The sequence below is a fragment of the Prionailurus viverrinus genome, chromosome C1, assembly GCF_022837055.1.
Source record: "Prionailurus viverrinus isolate Anna chromosome C1, UM_Priviv_1.0, whole genome shotgun sequence".
Taxonomy (NCBI): Eukaryota; Metazoa; Chordata; class Mammalia; order Carnivora; family Felidae; genus Prionailurus; species Prionailurus viverrinus.
In genome coordinates this window covers 85,596,166-85,618,109 of record NC_062568.1, presented here as the reverse complement: position 1 = coordinate 85,618,109, position 21,944 = coordinate 85,596,166, and the positions used below count along the sequence as shown (strand labels likewise).

At 33.9% G+C, this 21,944-nt stretch overlaps 1 protein-coding gene across 1 annotated transcript in view; it reads right to left on the bottom strand.

Moving 5' to 3' along the window:
- The window catches only part of LRP1B (LDL receptor related protein 1B), a 1,903,200-nt gene that overhangs the window by 4,814 nt on the left and 1,876,442 nt on the right, over positions 1-21,944 (bottom strand). Inside the window, exons 88-89 of the mRNA XM_047873645.1 lie at positions 8,195-8,271; positions 955-1,045 (exon numbers count right to left, since the gene is read on the bottom strand). Of these exons, the coding sequence (XP_047729601.1) occupies positions 955-1,045; positions 8,195-8,271 (168 nt within the window). The remainder of the gene's footprint in view (positions 1-954; positions 1,046-8,194; positions 8,272-21,944) is intronic.

Here is a 21,944-nt window from a genome sequence, read left to right as displayed (position 1 = left end):
ATTAAGTTTTTTCCCAAAAGTATTTAGACTTAACAATAAAAAATGCACTTGGAACATATTCATCCTAAATAGCTAACACATTAGTTGAAATTGAATATTCACTAGTTAATTAAAAAAATTTAATGTTTACTTATTTTTGAGAGAGAGAGAGACAGAGCACGAGTGGGGGAGGGGCAGAGAGTGAGGGAGACACAGAATCAGAAGCAGACTCCAGGCTCTGAGCTGTCAGCACAGAGCCCAGTGCAGGGCTCAAACTCAGGAGTTGTGAGATCAAGACCTGAGCTGAAGTTGGATGTTCAACCAACTGAGCCATCCAGGGGCCCTCTTAATAATTTTTTAAATTAAGTTTTACCCTTTATGTCTGAAAACCATGACTAACAAATAGTGATAAAGAATCTTTGAAATAGATTGTTTTTAATACCCAGGTCATCCTTGGTTCTGGATAATAACTCTATAGACAACCTACTGCTTCCAGATCTTTATAATTGCCTATTCAAATAATGGAAAAATTATACTTCCAGGAATATATAAAATAAATAAATACATTATTTGTGAATTTAATGCACAATTTGTGATATACAACACATATTCAGTATCATTGTATTGACATTACTAATTCTACACATTAAGATAATAGGATACACTTCAGAGACTCTTGGTGTTTCATGGAAAAACTACCACAAATGTAAAATTCTACTGAAATTGTAATTAATATGTCCCCTTGTTAGTTTTGTTAGAATATACAAATGGAGCCATTCCATCAACATAACAAGGGAGAAGAGCTGTCTGAATTTTACTCACTTTAAAATGAAATAGAGGGATAAAATGGTTTGAAAACAAGATTTTGCAGTTGGAATAACTAATGTTTTTAAGAATTAAAAGGAAAACATTCCTACATTTTCTGTAACTGTGTGTGTAATGTATTTACTGACTGTCTAAATGATTGAATCTTACCTTCTTTTTCTTTTACAAAGCACTAAACCAATTACTAAGGTTGTTATCAAAGTCACCAGGAGGACAAGAGGCACAATGATGGCAATGCTTCCTATTAAAAAAAAAAATGAATAGGAGAACACATAAATAAAGTGAATTAAAGATTTATATAACTGAACACCTTATTACACTAAATCATTTGACCACTGATGTAATGAAAGTAAAGCTCAGGCCAAACATCTATATTCCTAGTTCATAACTATGTTACTGAAAAATCACTCTTGTATTAAATACTGATTTGCTGGAAATGTTTCTTTAGATATCTTTCATTTATGTGTTGCTGTTAAATACCTTGAGGTTTAGAAATACTGTTATCTTTGTCAGGCAGAGTCTGATTCTCACTATACACATTTACTTGCAATGATAGAAGTAAATACATGCTGGTAACTTCTTGTAAATCAGTGGTGACTGAACACAAATTTATACAATTCCACTGGCCATAATCCCACCTTTACTGTTGTTCCTTTAGCTATAAATACTCTCTCTCAATGAGTACATGTGCCTAGTGTATCTAGGCATCTGATGGCAGCCTAGTCAAATGGAAGGTCATCAGCATTGGATTCAGATGGACATAGGCTTAAATATCAGTTTCACAACATAGATTGAGACCTTGGATAGGTTATTTAAAACTTGAGGCTCATGCTCCTCACCAATAAAACAGATAAGAAGACCTACTACACAGGCCTGTTAGCTTGATTCAACCAAATGGGGGGGGGGGAGAGGAAGAGCGAAAGGGATTATTTTTCTTAGGTTCTGGCCCCAGAATAGTTTCAGCAAAGTAGATCTGAGAAGTTGGTTTTGTTATAAATGTCCATTTTCACCTTTTTCCCCCATGTATTTTAAAAAATGATCTTAAGTCCTATCACCTATCTTCAAAATGGAATAAAATATCTATGGAATAGATCTTCAAGAGTGGTCAGAGAAACTGGGTCTTAGTTTTTATGCATCTGAACATAGGGGAGAAACAAAATTGAGAACCTCTGCCCTCCTTTTCTAGCTTGGCAACAATAGCAACCTTTTTCTCCCCATCCCCTGCATCCCACCCCCCTCCCACCAAGAGAGGGAGGAGACAATACCCCTTTGCTGATAATGTGATCCATAGGAAGATACACCTATAGTTATGTAACTTATGCAGGAAGAAACTTGAATGTGAGGTTTGCTTAATAACAGGAGTATGAAGTTGCTCTATCAAGCACCTAATGTTAGCTTTTCCAACAAATATCTTGAGACAAAGGCTTTGTCTATTTAGAATAGCATCTGGTTGATTCAGTTGAGTCATGTGGAAACTAAAACAAATGAAACCCCAAACTAATTGAAATTTAATGCGGGGATCTCGAATGGCTCAAGAATGAAACATTAGGAATTATTAAATATATTAATCTCCCTCTGCAAATACATGTGCATGTAAAATACTGTGGCAGAAATGAATGGTAATGTTTAGCACAATAAGCAGCTGCTTAGGGACAATAAAACAGTAAGATCAGTTTTGATAACTCTAGACAGAAGATGTCTATGTGAAAAATAGTCCATCCTGGAGATCGCTTACCAAGATACCAGAAAGTCTTTATTAAGGAAATCTCATGTGTAACATAATCCAATTTGGAACTTTAAACATCATTTGTTTAAAATAACCAAATAACTACATCTTCCATGCAAGAAAAAAAATATGACTTGCCTTATGTAGTCTGTTCCTAAAGTGTAAAATTCATTTTATTATTTCATATTCTTACCAAACTATACTACTTAGTGAGTTTGGTATTATATTACCATCTTGGTTTTGGGAAAGTGAACTTTATATGAATGTGTAATTTATTAGTAATTAATGAAAGTAGAGAATCTGGCACCTTGGATAGTAATTAACATTTATTCACAAGTTTTAAATACCAGTGAACAGCTTGGTCTCTTCATAAACTCTGACTTCAACTGACTGATCATGACTTTATAAATATCCTTACTTCATTATCTTTCTTTTTTGTTTTTTGCTAAAATATCTGGTAAATTGGTAGATGTTAAATACTTACCAATCCTGGTTTTAAGGTACATAAAGTTACTTCCCCTCACTGCAATTGCATATTATTATAAAATGTATTTGTTGTATATAGTTTAATTCCCATATAAGGTAGATATGGTGTTATATATACATGCTAAAAAACTTACCAACCTTTTTCTTTTTCTTTCTCCCATCACAGATGGCAGTTCCAGTTGCTTACATTGCAGCACTCTGTTTAAGAGTCTAGACTTCTAAAGTTTATACAACCAATTAAGGTAACTGCAATAATGCTTAGTGTAGCCAATAACTAATTCAGGGTGGCAGTTGGGCAAGTTTTAAAAATTTGGTTTCATAAAATTTTATATTGAAGGGAATCATAGTCAACAACATATACTTTTAGAATTATAAGACAGATATTTATCAAAGTAATTTTTTTTCCAAAGTAGAATATATAGAAGTAAATATATTGTAACATATATCAATCAAGGTCTTTTGCAGATGATTTTTTTTAGCAGTAAGTTATTGGTGGATTGTTCTAAACTGATTTTTTTTAAAAAAGCACATTCTGTACTTATTAAAGATGGAGACGATATCTCAACATCTCAATAACCTTCTCACATAGAACAAACCTTCCTTTGCAACACTGTTCTGAAGCCTCTTTAGGTAACACCTCCCCATTAGAAAGGACTATATTATCAAATTGTTCTATTGAAGAGACCTTCTCCTGGGGAGAGTCAGGATAGCACAGCAGTTGAGAGAATAGACTCCGGAGCCAGGCTATCTTTGTCTAAACCTCAGCTTATTAGCAACATATCCTTTGGCAAATTAGTTATCTTTGTCTCAGTTCACACATCCATAAAATGAGTGTCATCATTAATATTACATCATAGTAATGTAAATAGGATTGACCATCATACAGGAAGTATGACACACATGTTGATTAAATAATTAAAAATATATGTTGCCACTCTGCTTGGGAAAGGTGGTGAGTTCACTTTGGGACATGTTGAGTTTGAGATTCCCATGGAATACAGATGATACAGACATTGCCATGGATATAGACATAGATATTGCAATTGTGCAGTGGGATCTATGTCTCAAACTCAGGAGACAAACCAGAATTGAGAACAGAAATGTAGGGGTAGTCAACATAGAGTTGGTAAGTGAGGTTGAGGAATTATGAATCACTGGGGAGGGTGTGTATAGTGGGAAGTGGAGAATGAGTTATCCAGAAGAAATAAAGAGTATCTCACAAAGAAGACAGAATTGCTTCAAGAGAGTTAAGAAGGGAGCCAGAATAATTCAGTGTCCTGGAAGTCAGAGGAAAAGGACCTTTTGTTTATTGGTAGAAAGGTATAAATATTAAACATATCATTACAGTTGACCTCTTTTGACTTTTTGCTATATATTCTGCTTTTAAATGGATGTTTACACATATCCATAAATGAGAAAGTGGATATGTTTTTGTGAGTAGGATATTTTCTCTTTGGCACTGGGATAAACTGTAATATTAACAGTCATAAAGAAAATATCTTCCCTTTGTATCACTGTCCCTCTTGTCCCCTTGATGCCAGCACACTGGTCTTTCAATCCCTTGGACATCTTTAACTCTTTCCTGTTCCAGGGTTTTTGTACCTCCTGCCCTTGTGTTTGAAATAGCCTCTTAGCCTCTTCTCTTTTTAATCCTTCAAATCTCAGTTTACATACCATCACCTCAGAGAAATCACTCCTGACCTCAGTTCTCCTCTGCCATTCTCTATTTTTGCTTCACTTTTGCTCCCTTCACAGGACCAATAAAACGTTACAATTATTTTATAAATCTGCATGCTCACTTGTTTGCTTCCTTGTTTTATTGCTGTTTACCTTTCTAGAACCTCAGTTTCATAGAAGAGGCAGTCTGTCTCACTCACTGACTTGTGGCTGGGATCTAATTCAGTACTTGACACTTAGTTGAGGCTTGATAAATATGCCTTGGGAGAATTAGGACAAAGGCATTATTTTGTTGCATTTTTCAGTTATCTATCTAAATTTACAAAGTTTTGGGTCCTTGGTATAACATAATTAATTTTTTTTCTATTTTGAAACAGGATGGTATAAAAGAGATAAGGGCAAGATAGGAAAAAAGGAAACACAGACCCCTAACAGATATCACTTCTCTGTTGTCACTGTATTAAAATACAGCATCTGAATATTACTGCCTCACAAATGCTGAGTATATTTTTATCCTCCTTAATTTTAGCAAATATGAACAGCATAATTCAAACATTGAGCATTCACTCCCTTAAAACCTTAGGTAAAATTGAAATAGAAGTATACAAGGAATATTTTATCATGTTTAATTTTAAACTCTTCAAAATAACTTCAGAAGAGTCAGACTAGCTTTTTTAAGTGGAACCTCATCAGAATATTCTAGGATAATAGATCTGTTTAATTCCACAGGCTGATTTTTAGAATCTTTAAACAGCAACAGCCAGAAAACATCAGTATGACTACTCCAAGATGATTAAGAAATCTGTGCGTCAATTGGAAAGGTAAATCTCCTTGCCAGTTGACAGTCTTCAGGCCAAGAGAAGCCATGTATTCTTTATTATTCCAAGGTCTGATAGTTAAGGAATGCTTCACTCTTAGTGGAAATGCAGATCTGAAAACACACTGTGTATCTATCTTTTCCTATTGGGTGGATGACTTCTCTCCAAGTTTGGGGAACATTTGACAACCATTCAAAACCACAGGGCTTTAAAAGAGAATAAAAATAATCCTCTTACCTCAGGTGGGATCAGTTTACTTTTTTCCTTCTTCCAGAGTTATTGAGGCAAGTTTTGCTAAGCATAAATGTCTGATAAGTACCTTTTAATAGTGTCATTATGTGGTCAACTTTGCTCAAATTTAGGAAAATTTGACATTTACAGAGCTAATAGCCCTTTCAATGTGCATTGATACTTCTATTAAATTTAACGACTTTAAATCAGTGATGGAAGGAAGAACGTTAGAATCTTTGGAAAAAGGGCTACAAATACTTGCAACTCCTTCTTTTTGATAGTCCCTTCTCAGAACTGTTGCATGCAATGAAAGGCATCGGCCTTATAAGGGAGCTTTATGGCCATGTAAGTAATTGGAGATAGCACCCTCCAATAAAACCATCTGGCATTCCCTCCTCCAATCCATCTTCCAAACACCAAGCTTTCCCTTGTGGATGGAACTTATGCTAAATTAAAAAAAATTCAATTGACATACTACTCTGTATCCTTCTTTCTTTTCAGAGAGTTTATCAATAAAGTTGTTTTTGACTCTGTTAAAGACTATGTATCTCATTTATCTAACTGAGAAATCACCATAAACAAAAGGTTAAAATAACTTGTCTTCAAAATTCTCAACTTATAAATTCAGTGTGTTCTATAGGTTAGTAACTCGAAATGTACTTTTCGCTAAAAAACAATGCTATTAATGATTGCTGAGTTTTGTAACTGGTTTACAAAATCATATATAAATTAGTATGGGTCCAGAACTATTATTTGTAATATGGGTATAAGCCCTACATCCTGGGAAGAGAGAAAAGGAAGTATTTCTTTCCCTCTCCTTTTTCAATATCAAATTAGGCAAGGCATATTCGTGTCCTGTACTAACTTTTATGAACCAGTTTCTCAAATTCCAGTACTCTATTCCTACAGTAATGTCCCCATAGTTTTCTTAATGCCCTGCCCTTCCCTTTCTCTTCCCTTCTCCTTCTTTCTCTTCCTTTTCCTTTCCCTTTCCCTCCTTTCCTTTCCCTAAGGAGAACACACAAATTCCAGGGTAAACCCCCAATAATACTATATGACCCATGATTACTCATCTCTGCAAATTCAAATATTCATGTCTAGGCTATTTATTCTAGACCTATTTGACATTTTTCAAAGATGCTCATGTCTATTTGACCAAATTAATTTCTAAATGGTGGAAATTTGGACAGTTTTGCTTAGAGAATTTCAAGCAGTGATAGAGAAACTATCTGGGGGCAGTTGGAACAAACAAGTAGATCAGCAAACACTAGGATCCTACATCTAGGATATAAAAATTGCATACTTTTGCCTCTGATAGTTCCTTGCCTTTTTTACAAACTCCATAGTATGTTTTTTGTTTTCAAGAAAGTTTTTTCAGGGGTGCCTGGGTGGCTCAGTCAGTTAAGTGTCTGACTTGGGCCTGGGTCACGATCTCATGGTTTGTGGATTCAAGCCCCGCGTCGGGCTCTGTGCTGACAGCTCAGAGCATGGAGGATGCTTTGGATTCTGTGTCTCCCTCTCTCTCTGCCCCTCCCCTCCTCATGCTTTGTCTCTCTCTATCTCTGAAGAATAAATAAACGTTGAAAAAAATTAAAAAAAAATGAAGTTTTTTTTCACCAGCAGTGATGGACTAGAGACAAAAATGCTGAAGTAAGCATTTGTCAATCAGGGATATAATTTTTCTTCTTCAAGAATAAATTTACCCACTTGATAGATATTACATATTTCAAAAGTGCTTCACTCATAATAAAATTAGTGACAATATGTGTAAATTGGGAAACTTTCATTTTGAAAATTTTCATAAAATTGTTTAAAGTTGTTAAAAATACATGCGTAGATCACACAAATGATGATGTAGCTGGACTTTCACATCAGTGACCTGCCCTAAGACTATAATTGCACAAAAAAAGGATTTGAAAAATGTTAAACTACATTTTAATACACTTCAAAACCAATACTTTAAAGATAAGCAATAAATCAACCCATGATCCTTATTAAGATTTTCTTGTTAATATACTTTTCTTTAAGACTCACCAGTCACGTATGCTCTCCAAAAACATACTGAAATGCATTTCAAGAAAATATACTTTGCTCTAATTAAAACATGGAATTGCTTTTTTTTCTGGAGCATTCTCATATCCACTGTGATATTTGAAGCCTTAGTACACTGACGTTTCCCATTTCCCAAGAAAAACTTATGCTAGGTTTGCAGATGTGCATTCTGAAACCTGCCAAAGTTTGAACTCTTTCTACCTGAAAGAACACGTAAATGCTGGATCTTGTCACCATGTGAGCTCAGTGCTCTATCCTTCCCAAAACACCTGGATTGCAATATATCTCCTGAAAAATTCCTTGAAGGAGAAATTCCAAGACTCAAGTCCCCCAGTAATGGCATAAGAGAATGATTTCTGTACCATGTAGAACATTCATCATGGTAAGCTGAGGAACTTACTTGTGTTAATATTATCAGACTTGCTGCTCTTTGGGGCTGGTCTCTCACATTGTGTGCCTGACCAGTTGGTGGAGCATCTAGAAAAATAAAAAAATAAAAGAAGAAGAAGAAAAAAAATTGGTTCATAACAAAACTCACAAGTCTGCTAATGTACTAACTTCCAACAAAATGAACTAGAGGAGCCAGCCATCACAGATTCGTAAATACTAGTCGAGATTTCTGCTAATGTCCTGTGTATTGCCAATATGCTGAGGGTAACTTCAACTGTACTTCACTTGTTGAAATACTTTAAAAATTTTAGGTTTATAGTCATTTTTATTTATGTCGAATCATCAATTTAGCATATTTTATAGAAAAACTGAAATCTTAAGAATTGGGAATTCATTTAAAAAGTACTGGAAATTATAAGTAACCACCATAAAAACTGAGTTTGCCCTTCAAGCAAATCCATCTTTATTAAGTTTCTGGGATTTTTTTTTTCTGGCTTGCTCTATGTCCAAAGTGTAACTAAACACAAAACAGCAAATGGTCATCTGTCTCAGTTCAAGCTACATAATTTTTACTTTTCTAATCACGGATAGAGAAATAACAGTGTTTTCCCATTTAAAATCAGACTCCTATTAGTATGGAAACAAGAGAATGTGCCCAGGATTTTTGTGGGAGAAGTTGTCTTCCTATTTCCCCTTAGAGGTACCATGACTCTGTGATAAGAGTACAGCAGAGGATGAAAATAATAGATCTGATTAAAATCCTTTACTTAAACATAAATCACAGCCATATAATTAGCTGGTTGCATCAAAATAAATGCTGGAATGGTTTTAGCTATGTTTAAATAATGCCTATTGGCTAACACAAGATGCCTCTGTGCATCTGTCAGAGGAAATCCACAGAGAAACCATTTAATTGGCTTCGGTTCTTACCTAAAATGACTGTCAAATACTACCATATTAAGAATAGTTGCACACAATAAAAGAACAGCTTCCAGAACCATTCCAAGTAGATCTTTCTGGGCATGGTGGCCAGACTAAATAACTGCAATTTCAAGGTTTCTGCCAATTCTGTCATAGCCAATTCAGATAGCTGAAGCTGTTTTTGGAACTAGGCTTCAGTGATGCCATGTGAATTATCTGGGATATTCATGAAGAAAGTATTGGCTCTCCTAAAACATGGGAAAAATCTCATAAGATCATTACTAAAAAATTCAAATTGTGAAAAAAATTTGTTTCATTAAAACATCAATGCCAGCATAATTGACAATAATGTTACAACTCAAGAATATAGTTATTTGATTAATAATGATATTGTAAAAGTATGAATATGGAGTATGGTTTAAATGAAAAATAATATATTAGTATTAGGTCATCATTCATGCATCATCTTACCTTTTTGTTTATATTCTTTATAAAAAGCTTACATACATATTTCGTATACACATTTACTATATACCATAATGCAATAAATCATTAAAATAGATAAATAAGGTTTAGGGCCAGGTCAATGACTGTCTACATTCCTGAATTGAGGTAATGGAATGAGCGCCTTTTCGTGTAATTATAATAAAGTGAACAATGAATAAAGCTGTTGATTTTTAAAAATCATTTATTTTCCTCTTCAGTTGTGGTTTTGCAGATGAATGACCTAGAAAATTGTTCCAATTCTTTACACTTTTTAATTCTTGACACAATCCACAGATAATTTGGAATAAGGTGTTTAGAATGAATTTGTAAACACATCAGAATGAATTCTCATCACTGCAAAAATAAATTTTTTTAATGTAACTTTATGTTTGTCAAATCTTCCTGAGGATGCTTCATACTCCAATGTGTTGGGGGGTGGGGGGAAAACCAATACCAATTGCTTAATAATTTCATTATATAGCTGATGTATAAAAGGTTATTTTTGCCCAATTACATTGAATTACAAATTAAAATAAAAATTTGCTCTTTACATTACCTCTTTTGGTAACCAAGCTGAACCAAAAGAAAACAAACCTAAATCAGGGTTGATGTTAAATAAGAGGAATGACCTGAGATATATTTTGTTATGTTACAATATATATTTTTGTTATGATAAGAACCTCTGGGCTCATCATTACACTGAGATGCTTGGAAGTAAAAAAAAAAAAAAAAAAAAAAAAAGGAATTGCTCAGAAATGGAAGGATTAAATACTAATTGACCAGATTGTGTTCTGATATGAACGTCATGTATTTCAAGTACTTTAGGAAGTTATGAAAAATATCGCTTTAGAACTCCAAAAGAGTAAAGAGAGATTTTTAAACAAGATAAATATAGTGTGATTCTTAATTCTAAACTGAAATCATTTAGGTAGGACAGGTGGTATTTGTTAACAGTATTGATTAATTACCTATTTTATCCATAGTTTGGAATCCAGTAATTATGGATAAAAGAAATCACCTGCTCATGGTAATAAAGCTTTTCTGTTTTAAACTATGGAAGCATGATTAAATTCCTAATCTTCAGGGAATATTTTACTTATTACATACTGGAAATAACTCTCAGAGACTGTGCTGGAGAAATAATTAATTTTAACTGTTATACATCTTAATCAGCTGATGATCACCTTGCAATTTTCCCTATACTCCTTATAAAACAATGTTTTATGGCCAAAGATAAAATATGTTCTACTGTTCTACATTTGTTCCCATTTCAAAAAATAATCTCTTTTGGGATATTACATAGAAATCATTACTCTTGTTGCCTACATTACACAATGACTACTTAAGGCATTTGCTGCTCCACGAGTTCTTCTTCCAGTGGTTGATTTAAGACCAAGTATTTTTACCATCTTTACAGAAATTCATAAATCTTCATACTGTGAGCAGACTACAATGATCAAAGCCATTAATGGCAGAGCATTTAGGAATCGGAATGTCTGAGGATCATCAAAATTTCCTGTCCAATTCCTTACTGAATCATTTGCATTATCATGCTGACTATAATATCTTTGGCATCTCTTTTTCATTTTTCCTCAAGCAAAATCCACAGTCCATGCCCTGGTTATCTTTAATCTGTACTGTTGCAATCCACTGCTCCCTGCTAATCATTCTCAGACGATTGTATTCAAGTTAGTCCTTCATGGCCCTCCCTATATAATATATATCTATATCTATATCTATCTACATCTATATAGCTATAGATGTAGATAGATATAGATATATATCTATATAGATAGATATATAGATATAGATGTAGATAGATATAGATTATAATCTATAGATTATATGTAGATATCTATATCTATATATTTCTTACCAGCACAAACGCCTGTATATTGTATATCATTCCTTTACACTTATTCTATAATTGTTTCCTACTATCCTTAACCTTAGGACAATAAAAATTAGCTTCTTTTTCTTGTGTTTGTCACCATGGTGGTCTGAATTATTTAACTATTTAAACACTTTGGTGAATTAAAAAAAAATTAATGCTTATTTATTTTTGAGACAGAGACAGATCATGAGTGGGGGAGGCGTAGAGAGAGAGAGGGAGACACAGAATCCAAAGCAGCCTTCAGGCTCTAAGCTGTTAGCACAGAGCCTGACACAGGGCTCGAACTCACAAGCCGTAAGATCATGACATGAGCTGAAGATGGATGCTTAACTGACTGAGCCATCCAGGTGCCCTGACACTTTGGCAAATTTTAACTAGTATTGTTGGGACATGGATATAGAGAAGAAGGTAGAGAGAGATTTATTTAAACTATCATTTATCCTTCTTTCTTCACATCATATAAAGATATTACTCCTAGAAGTTTTTAATCTTTTTATTTTTTTTCATTGTGATAAGTGTACTCTTCCATCCCAATCCCCTATTTCCTCTATCCCCTTACCTACCTCCCGTGTGGTAATCATCAGTTTGTTCTCTATAGTTAAGGGCCTGTTTCTTGGTTTGTCTCTTTCTCTCCTTTTTTCCTTTGCTCATCTGTTTTGTTTCTTAAATTTCCCATATGAATGAGATGATACTATATTTGTCTTTCTCTGATCCTCTTCTCTTAGCATTATACTCTGTATTTCTATTTTGTTGCAAATGGCAAGATTTCATTCTTTTTTATGACTCCTAACAATTTCTTGAAGTCAATAGCTGCCTGGTAAAGCGTTATAGATTTCACTTTGTTTTTGACTTCTTCCCTTCTCTCTAAGGCTATTGACATTAAAAAGAAAGATAATTAACTGCTGCATTGTTTTCTTAATCTTATTCTTCCACTTTCATTATACCTATATGTATACAATAGACTTAATACAACATATTTTATATTTCATTTATTTTATATATGTATATATATGTGTGTGTGTGTAAATATATATATATATATATATATACATACACACACACATATATATATATATACACACACACACACACACACACACAGTGGAGTATTACTCAGCAATCAAAAAGAATGAAATCTTGCCATTTGCAACTACATGGATGGAACTAGAGAGTATTACGCTAAGTGAAAATAGAGAAAGAAAAATATATGACTTCACTCATATGAGGACTTTAAGACAGAACAGATGAACACAAGGGAAGGGAAGCAAAAATATTATAAAAACAGGGAGGGGGACAAAACATAAGAGACTCTTAAATATGGAGAACAAACAGAGAGTTACTGGAGGGGTTGTGGAAGGGGGATGGGCTGAATGAAAGGGACATTAAGGAATCTACTCCTGAAATCATTGTTGCACTATATGGATGTAATTTGGATTAAATTAAAAAAACAAATTTAAGAAAAAATTCTTTGAAATTATTGTATAGTTACAATATACTCTTTAAATTAGAATATTCTGAGGCACAATGAAATAACTTTGTGTAAAAGGAATAGTATAGCAGATATTAAAATGAAGAAGAGTGAACATTTTTGGAATATAATAAGTTTGGCATATATAAGGGTATAAAAATAATCTTTAAAAAGGAACAGTTTTTACATTTAAGCATAGATATAAGACATATAATTAAACTGTCCAAAATAGTGCTGGCTCTGAAGAAGTAGAGTGACCGAGAATTGAGAACATCAGATAAAAAAATACTGAAGGTGTATTAAAATCTGAGATATTGCCTTTTACTGTGTAACAATGATCAACTTACATGGTCTATGAATGTCATTTTGCAGAAATGTCTCGAGTCACCTGCTTTGGGAGAACTTCAAAATAAAATAATGAGATTAATAACTACTCCCTCTTTTCATCAAACTTAAAGGTCATGGGACTCTTCGGACCAAAGTAAAATTCAAAGGTGAACCTTAAAGCAATTTGGAATTGAATTTCTCCATATGTATACGTATATATATATGAGACTCCCCTTATTAACCATGATGATTGAGACACTCAGAAGAAAAAAAAATCTCTCAGGGGGAAACAATGACACAAAGGGATTAAGGAAGCCTTACAAAACTTGTGCCATGCATGTTTTGAATGCATATTTTGGTGCTCCAAAAACCTCAATAAAAATAAAAAATATTATTACATTTTGTTAACCAGACTTATTTTGTAGTATTGCCATATATATTATGTAAAGAAATTACAAAAAAAATTAATGTTTGTTTATTTTTGACAGAGAGAGACACAGCATGAGTGGGGAAGGGGCAGAGAGAGAGGGAGACATAGAATCTGAAACAGGCTCCAAGCTGTCAGCACAGAGCCCGACGCAGGGCTTGAACTCACCGACAGTGAGATCATGACTTGAGCTGAAGTCAGACGCTCAACTGACTAAGCCACCCAGGCACCCCTATGTAAAGAAATTTTTAAAAATTAAGCCATTTGCCAAATATTTTTTTACAAGTAATTTTGCAAATTTTACTCATGGTGTTGGCAACAGGACATTTGCATGGTGTTCCTAACTTTGAAAATCTCTATGTAGCTCCCAGTACCTTGTGTACTCCTCTCCTCACAGATAGTAATACTGAAAAATGTTATATATTTAGATGTTTAGTTATGTATTCACTTGTTAATTTTCCTGTAAAACACCTTTTAATCTGTTACTGTTTCACAACCTTCTGAGCTAAAGTTCCTTTCATATATACCTAATGATTCTTTTTTGTAACATGCCTCAAAAATTCCCTGCCCTAACTTTGAGGTGAAATTTTGCCTAAAAAGTCCAATTAGCATTTGCTGAACTTTGTGCCAGATCTTAGGATAAGTATATTCGTATCAAAAATACTCTTATTCACTTCTATAATAGCCTAGTTCAAATTATGCACTCTGTGAAATGAGGAAGTACATGCTCAAATAATTTGCCAGAAAAGCATAGCTAATAACTGGTAGAAATAAAATGTGGTGTTATGATTTCATCATTGTTTTCTATGACAATGCCATGATCCTTCTAATTCAATGCAGGAATAGGAAGAAATGTTTTTCTTTACTCCCTCATGCCCAGGAGAGTACCAGCTCCTTAATAAGAAAGTCAAACTATTATCTGCACAAAAGGAAATTGTGCATTATTTTACTAGTAGAATTGTAGGAATTACCACACTGGTTCACACTTGTGGTCAGTAAGGTTTAACATTCTGTCTCTAGCAGTGACAATGAGGCACATGTTATTAAAGAGTATTTATATCCTTCTTGATATCAACTTCACAATTTTATGTTAGCTCCAAAATATTGTAGATGTGCCGAATATATCTTTAAATATCCATAATTTATAAATTCATCTATATCAATACTGAATACAATTTTAACTTCCTAAGCTATTCACTATATTTCACTTATGTGGTATTTTTTACATACAGCTTTGTACTACAATTTCCATTTATGTAGTCCTATTAATTTAACTGTTACTTCCTACATGGCAACATCTAGGTCTTACCCTGTTTTGTTTTCTTCAGAAGGCTTAAGAAACATAGCTTAAATTTATGTTATTTTTATAAGTATACTTGATTCAACTCTAGAATAATGTATAGTTTGTTTTTTTTTTTTTTTTTTTTTTTTTTTTAGTTTTTTTTTTTTTTTTTTTTCAACGTTTATTTATTTTTGGGACAGAGAGAGACAGAGCATGAACGGGGGAGGGGCAGAGAGAGAGGGAGACACAGAGTCGGAAACAGGCTCCAGGCTCCGGGCCATCAGCCCAGAGCCCGACACGGGGCTCGAACTCACAGACCGCGAGATCGTGACCTGGCTGAAGTCGGACGCTTAACCGACTGCGCCACCCAGGCGCCCCGAGAATAATGTATAGTTTTAAAATATTCCATTAAATCATTGTGTTACCTAGTACTGATAAAATTAGTAAGACAAAACTAATTTTATTTTAATACTAAGATAATTTGGTCAGAAAGAGTTTTTTTTTTTAAGTTAATTTTATTTGTTTTGAGAGAGATAGAGAAAGAGCATAAGAGGGGTAAGGGCAGAGAAAGAAGGAGAGAAAGAATCCCTACCAGGCTCTGCCCTGTCAGCACAGAGCCCATTGCGGGGCTCTATCTCAAGAAATGTGAGATCAAGAAATGACCTAAGAGGAAATCAAGAGTTGGACACTTAAGTGAGCCACTCAGGTGCACCAGGAAGGAGTTCTTGATTTCTGAGAAGTATTAATATAAAAAAATAAATAGAAAATGAGATATTCAATATACTCTGACCAACAATTATTTTAGGAAAAGTTTTAAAAATGAAAAAGAAATTGAAGAAATGGGCATGAAAAAAACCAGAATGGATTAAAGTGATTTATTTTAAGAAGTAAGGAGGGTTATAAAAGAAAAGATCAAATCTAGTTTGCCAAGAAATTATCCAGAAAGGGAAGTCGTTTAAGATTGGGTGGTTTAAGTTAGAAATGTTTAAACATAAAATTATGTGTAGGCCACTTGAGCAGAAATGGCCACCAAAGTGTGAAATGATGACAGAATAAACATTAAAAAAAAAATCTTTGGTAATGGAAATTTTTTTATCATCTAGATAGTTTCCAGAAAATTTTATATAAAGCAAATCTAAAAAGTATGAGGTGTTTTAAGAGTGTGTGGACAATTTCCACTTCACTGAATACACTGAATACACCAAATGAAAGGGAAAAAGAATAATCATAAAATTAGTACTAAGTAATATGGTGGATGTAACTGAAGTCATAAAAACATTAGAAACAGTGGTTATAATGCTACAGCCAAAGGTGGGAGACAAAACACGATACACGCTGTAATGTAGAAAGCTCTCTCTATACATTGCCAAGACAAAAGTCTAGTCCCACAACCATCTTAAAAACATACTAAACTGTGTGTATGTAGGGGGGTGGAATTCTCTATGCTTACTGCCATGTGCACAAAGTAACTAGTTTGCCACCTGAATATTTTATGATCTACCGCAAAATAAGGGTAAACAATAAAGAATTTTTCTATAAAAAAAAAACTCATGAAGGCCCTTCCTAATTCTTAGAGATTCTGTGGTACGGGGTGGTGAAATCTGAAACAAATTATTATGAGGATCTCTGATATATCCAAATGCACTTATTAAGTATTGTTAAAGGTAGGTTAATCCCATGGAAATTTGGGGCAATGGTAGGGAGATCAGCAAGTGTTATCACAAGGTTTTGAGTGTGTGAATGTCTGTTAAGACTAATATAACTTTAATTCTCTAAAAAATATATTTAATTTCTCTTGTGGTGCTCATGTGCTGGGATATTGATGCTAACCATAGTAATTTATAGCCTAAATCATTGAAAAGTGGTTCTGATATAAAAATTGTCTTCTCCTTTTTGGTACTTCAGCATTCCCTTTGTTCTACTTACAAGATTACTACCTATCCACCAAAAGGTAACACCAAAGCTTTCTATCAAACACTTCTACTTGATTAAGAAACTTTTATTAGTATTGATGTCAACTTCCCAATTACCACATTTCAGCCTTCCTCAAAATCTAGGACCTGAACTTTCAAAAGATATTTTTTGCATTTAATTGTTTTAGAAACACAACAAGTAATTTAGATAAAGCATATGAGAATGATTTGCTAAAGTCAAACTTCAGTATAAATTAACAAATTTATGTATCCTGTGTAAATGTTAATTAGTCATACAACAGTCACCAGATTTGTCAACATTTATAGAGGCATGTTGCAGACAAATACTTTGGAGGCCTTATGACGAAAGATGCCTATTAACACGTTTCTTTCCTAATCCAAGTGTTAGATTACATTTCTGACAAGGTGAGAAGGTTTATGCAGGCAATGGGCTAAAAATTGATTCAGGAAGTTAAGACAAAAAGTCTTTAATCAATCTAAAATCCTATAAAATATTATAGTAATATTTTACATTATGGAGAAAACTGCAATCTGGGGGTAGTTAAAATATTTTTATGCATTTGATATACAATCATGAATATGGTAGATTATAATTTCAAATTCTCTATACATTCATAAATATCTAAAAGTGTATTTTCCTATGACTATGCTAGACTGACAACTATTATTCATCTTTGTATGCTCTCATTTGTTGAACAGTGTCTGGCACATGGTCAATGTGTATGTCTGGTCAATCAATATGTTTGCCATTTGACAAAATGAATGAGTGAATTCATGAAGGATGGAGGACACATGGTTGAACATGTATGATTGACTACACATGTGTAGAGACGTGTCATATACATGTGCCATAATCTATTCTATGAAGAATATATAGCACCATTCATAAAACATGCTTTCAGCTTGTTACTGATCAGTCATTTCCCACTATGTGAAACACTTTATATATAAGAACCACAGTAAAAGGCAAATATTTTCTTCCTTCCTTTCTTTTTTTTTTTTGTTTCCTTTCTCCTTCCCTTCCCCTTTTCATTTATTAATTCTTCCCTTTATAAAATCAGATGATCACATTCTAGCCACTTGGGCATGTAAAATTTTTACTTCTTTAATGATACAAATTGTGTGATACTTCAGTTCTTGTCCCAGGATGCAGCCAACAAAGAAATGCTTTTCTTTCCATGACACAAATTCTAGAAGGGCTTGCCTGATGAATACTTTGCCATGGAAAAAATATATATGAATAGATACACATTATATATATAGATGTATACACATGTATACATATATACTTATATAAATGACATATATATCCATATATATGCATAATATAATACACAGGCACACACACATGTATGTATATATATACACATATATACAATATATGCAATTAAATATAATTTAATTCAATCAATTAATTTACACTATTGTTTGAAATTAAAGTGCTGGTATAGTGTGACACAAACAGCAGGTGTGAATTTTGGAATCAAACAGAACTCTATTGTAATCTATTCTCCCCTCCTCACAAAGGATGTATCATCAAGCAATTCGCCCATTTCAGTTTTCAGTTCATAATAGTGGGAGACAGCAATACTTTCTGCTTTGTCTCACATTGCCCAACAGTATAGCCTCTTATGATGTCACCTTGGTTTTCCTCTTAAATCCACTTCCTCTTTTACTTTATATGATACTTTTCTATGTTGTATGTTTTTCTTTTACTGCCTCAAAACATTTTCCCTTCATCCGTCCTTTTATTTTACTTTCAAGGTAAGTTGATTATTACAAAAGCTGAAAAAAAAAAGCTTTCTTGGGAGATTAAATGACATAATGATTATATATATATATATACACACACATATATGTGTGTGTATATATATATATCATATGTGTGTATATGTATATATATATATATATATATATATAATTTAAAGATTGTATATATCATGCCAATATCTATGTAATTGTAGTTTCTGATTAGGCTTAAAGTATTAGGGAGAAGTATTAGGCTTAAAGTGTTATACTCTTTTAACAAAATTACTTCTTTCTGCTACTATTTTACTATAAAAAAAGGAGAAAGAACATATTTTCTTGAATAATGGTAGTATGAGGAATCGTTATGTTTTTACTCTTGAATCAATGATGCTAGTTAAACCATATGTGTCTGATCCTTTTCTTGTATGTGTATATAATTAGTTTGGGGTCAAGTACTGGGTTGAAGATTGATTGATCTCATTTTCTTGACTTGTTCCAGCATGGGATATGAGCAAGAAATTAAGCCTTTGTTGTTAAAAGCATCTGAAATGGTGACTGTTTTCTATAGCAGTAAAACCTGGAGAAAGCAGTCTAAATAGAAAAAATTAAACTGTTAACAGAGGTAACATTAACAAATGAAAATATTATGTAGTTATATTGGGTTTGGTTTCTTTGGTTATTCTGATTTGCTGATTATATGAAAGGCCAAGAAAGTATCTCCAAATCAAGGGAAAATCACGTGACAACATCAAAGCTTTAAAACAATGGCTGCACAATATATATAACTCGGTAATAAGTGTTTTTTGCTAAGCAGTGACACCTGTACTCTCAAAGCAAAAACTGGAATTAAAACTTGTACAGAAAGATGTAATGTATCTGTTTTGCATGTTTTCCCGATGGCATGTCAAGCATGGTAAAAGCTGGGACAACCTACAACTTGTTACCAGGGATCATAAAGGATAGATACTGATGTGACAGCTTTTCTTGGCCTTTACTAATCCAACCACATGCACATCTCATATTTTGTGATTTGAAAGTATGCCAAAAGGCAGAAAGCACATAAAGAACGTGTGATGACCTAAAACTCTTGAAATGTGGACAACACAGGCCGCTAAAGTTGAATTCCTCAATAACCCTGCTGAAAAGTTGTGATCTGTTTGAAATCAGTCATGACAAGTACCTTGGGCTCTTCTCAAGTATTCTCTATGGGGGCCACAAGGTCGCTGGTCCACATGGAAGAGTGCTCCTCAGCCTGACAGGGAGACCGGAGAAGAGTAAACCTTGTGTGTAGTCTCCTTTCTGCAAGGCCAGTGTTTTCAGAAACCAAAGCCTTAATTAGCTGTGAGGTAGAGAATAATTCCTACCTCTTTAAAATTTGTGACAGAAACAGAACTCATTATCCTCTTCCCAAAAGTCTTGACAAAGCCTTCTGTAGTACCTGTACATTTCCTTATGTGTTTCTCACCCTAAGGACTTAGAAAATAATGCTGAACTTTTAATAAAATAATTAGATTGGAACAATCGCAAAACCAAAGAAAATGACGAAATGACTAATCCAGATTGGTCTCTTAATGAATGTCCCTTTGGTATTTAGATATTAATTTTGCATTCTTCTGCATTTTAAAAATCTGCTTCAAAAATGTTTATAAAGCTAATTCCTCTGTGTGTTTTCTAAGGTAATGGAGGGCAGACCCACTGCCCTTTCTTTCTCAGTAGGACTTGAGCTGGGCTGTACTTAGTGTAGTTCCCCTCCCAGTTACCATCAACTACTTGTCTTTTAATTATGCCATATACTGCCTTATTTTCAATAATAAGCACTTTAAAAACATCCTGCACTTTATTTTTCATCTTCAGAATCCTAGAAGCCCAAATTATTTCTGATTGTGATCATTTATGTCTGGTGTATTGCAGCAGCTTTAAGATTTTACTTTTTAAGTTTTTTTTTTTAATGTTTACTACATTGAAGAACAATACTCTGTGTTCTTTATATATATTATATTTCTTAGGAAGTCTTAGGAAGTACATGCTATTAGCATTTCCATAGTAAGATGACAAAGGAGCCAGAGTAGAAAAAACTATAAATAAGCAAAACAAACTGCAATCCCGAGGTACAATGTCCTCTATACTTGGCCCTTGTATGCCTTATTTACCACAAACAACTTTTAAAAGCCATTTTTTAGGGGTGGCTTGGTGGCTCAGTGGGTTGAGTTTCTGAAACTTAATTGTGGCTTAGGTCATGATCCCAGGGTCATGGGATCAAGCCCTGCATTGGGCTCCACGCTGAGAGTGAAGCCTGGTTCATATTCTCTCTCTCTCTCTCTCTCTCTCTCTCTCCCTCTCCCTCTCCCTCTCCCTCTCCCTCTCCCCCTCCCCCCTCCCCCTCTCCCCCCTCCCCCTCTCCCCCCCTCCCCCTCTCCCCCTCTCCCCTGCTTTCTCTCTCTCTCAAATAAAAAATAAAATTAAAAAAGACCATTTTTTAATGGAAAAGTACCTTTTTCCTTTACACTGCAAGTTGGGATTCATTTTAAAAATCTGTTTTTTTCAAACTCATGGCTGCTTGTTCCTGAGGAGCACCATGTCACCAAGACCTTTCTAAAACATTCCTATGACTGTGATACTTCCTATTTCAAATGTTATCAGTGTTCTCCTACTGATGACTTTCAAATTTCCAGCTAAGCATTCCATGGTCCTCACAATTATTTCACTGTCTACTATTACTGTCCAATACTCCTTTTTAAGCATCATTTATTTACACCACTCAAATCTCCAGAGCCCCTGCCATATTCCTTCTTGCATCATCTCTGTCCTCAAATAGACTCAGGGGCCCTCGAGGGCAGGGGCTATATCTTACTTTCCTCTTCTCTCTCCATTTTTGATAGAGATTCCCAGAGCAAAATCAGTGAGCAAACAAAGGGCAAAGAGGAAAGAGAACAAAAATGAATAAAATTGTGTTCTTCTAATAAGTTAAGATGGTGAATTAAGCCTGTTCAGTTCTCTATAGAAAGCTATTTAACCTGGGTTCCAGAGCACTCAGGAAACACCCTGGGCAGCTTTAGATGGTATCATAAAGATGAAAAAGAGAATAAAAAATCATGATAAAATCACTCTTCTATCTTTTTCTAACTCTTGCAGTTTTTGAAAATTTAATAACAAAGTAAAGATGTGGTATTACAATGATGATAGAAAGATGATCATATCACAGGCTGTCAGAGCTCACAATACAATATAGGCACCAAGACATTATTTTTTAGCAGCATTAGTTAAGAACATAC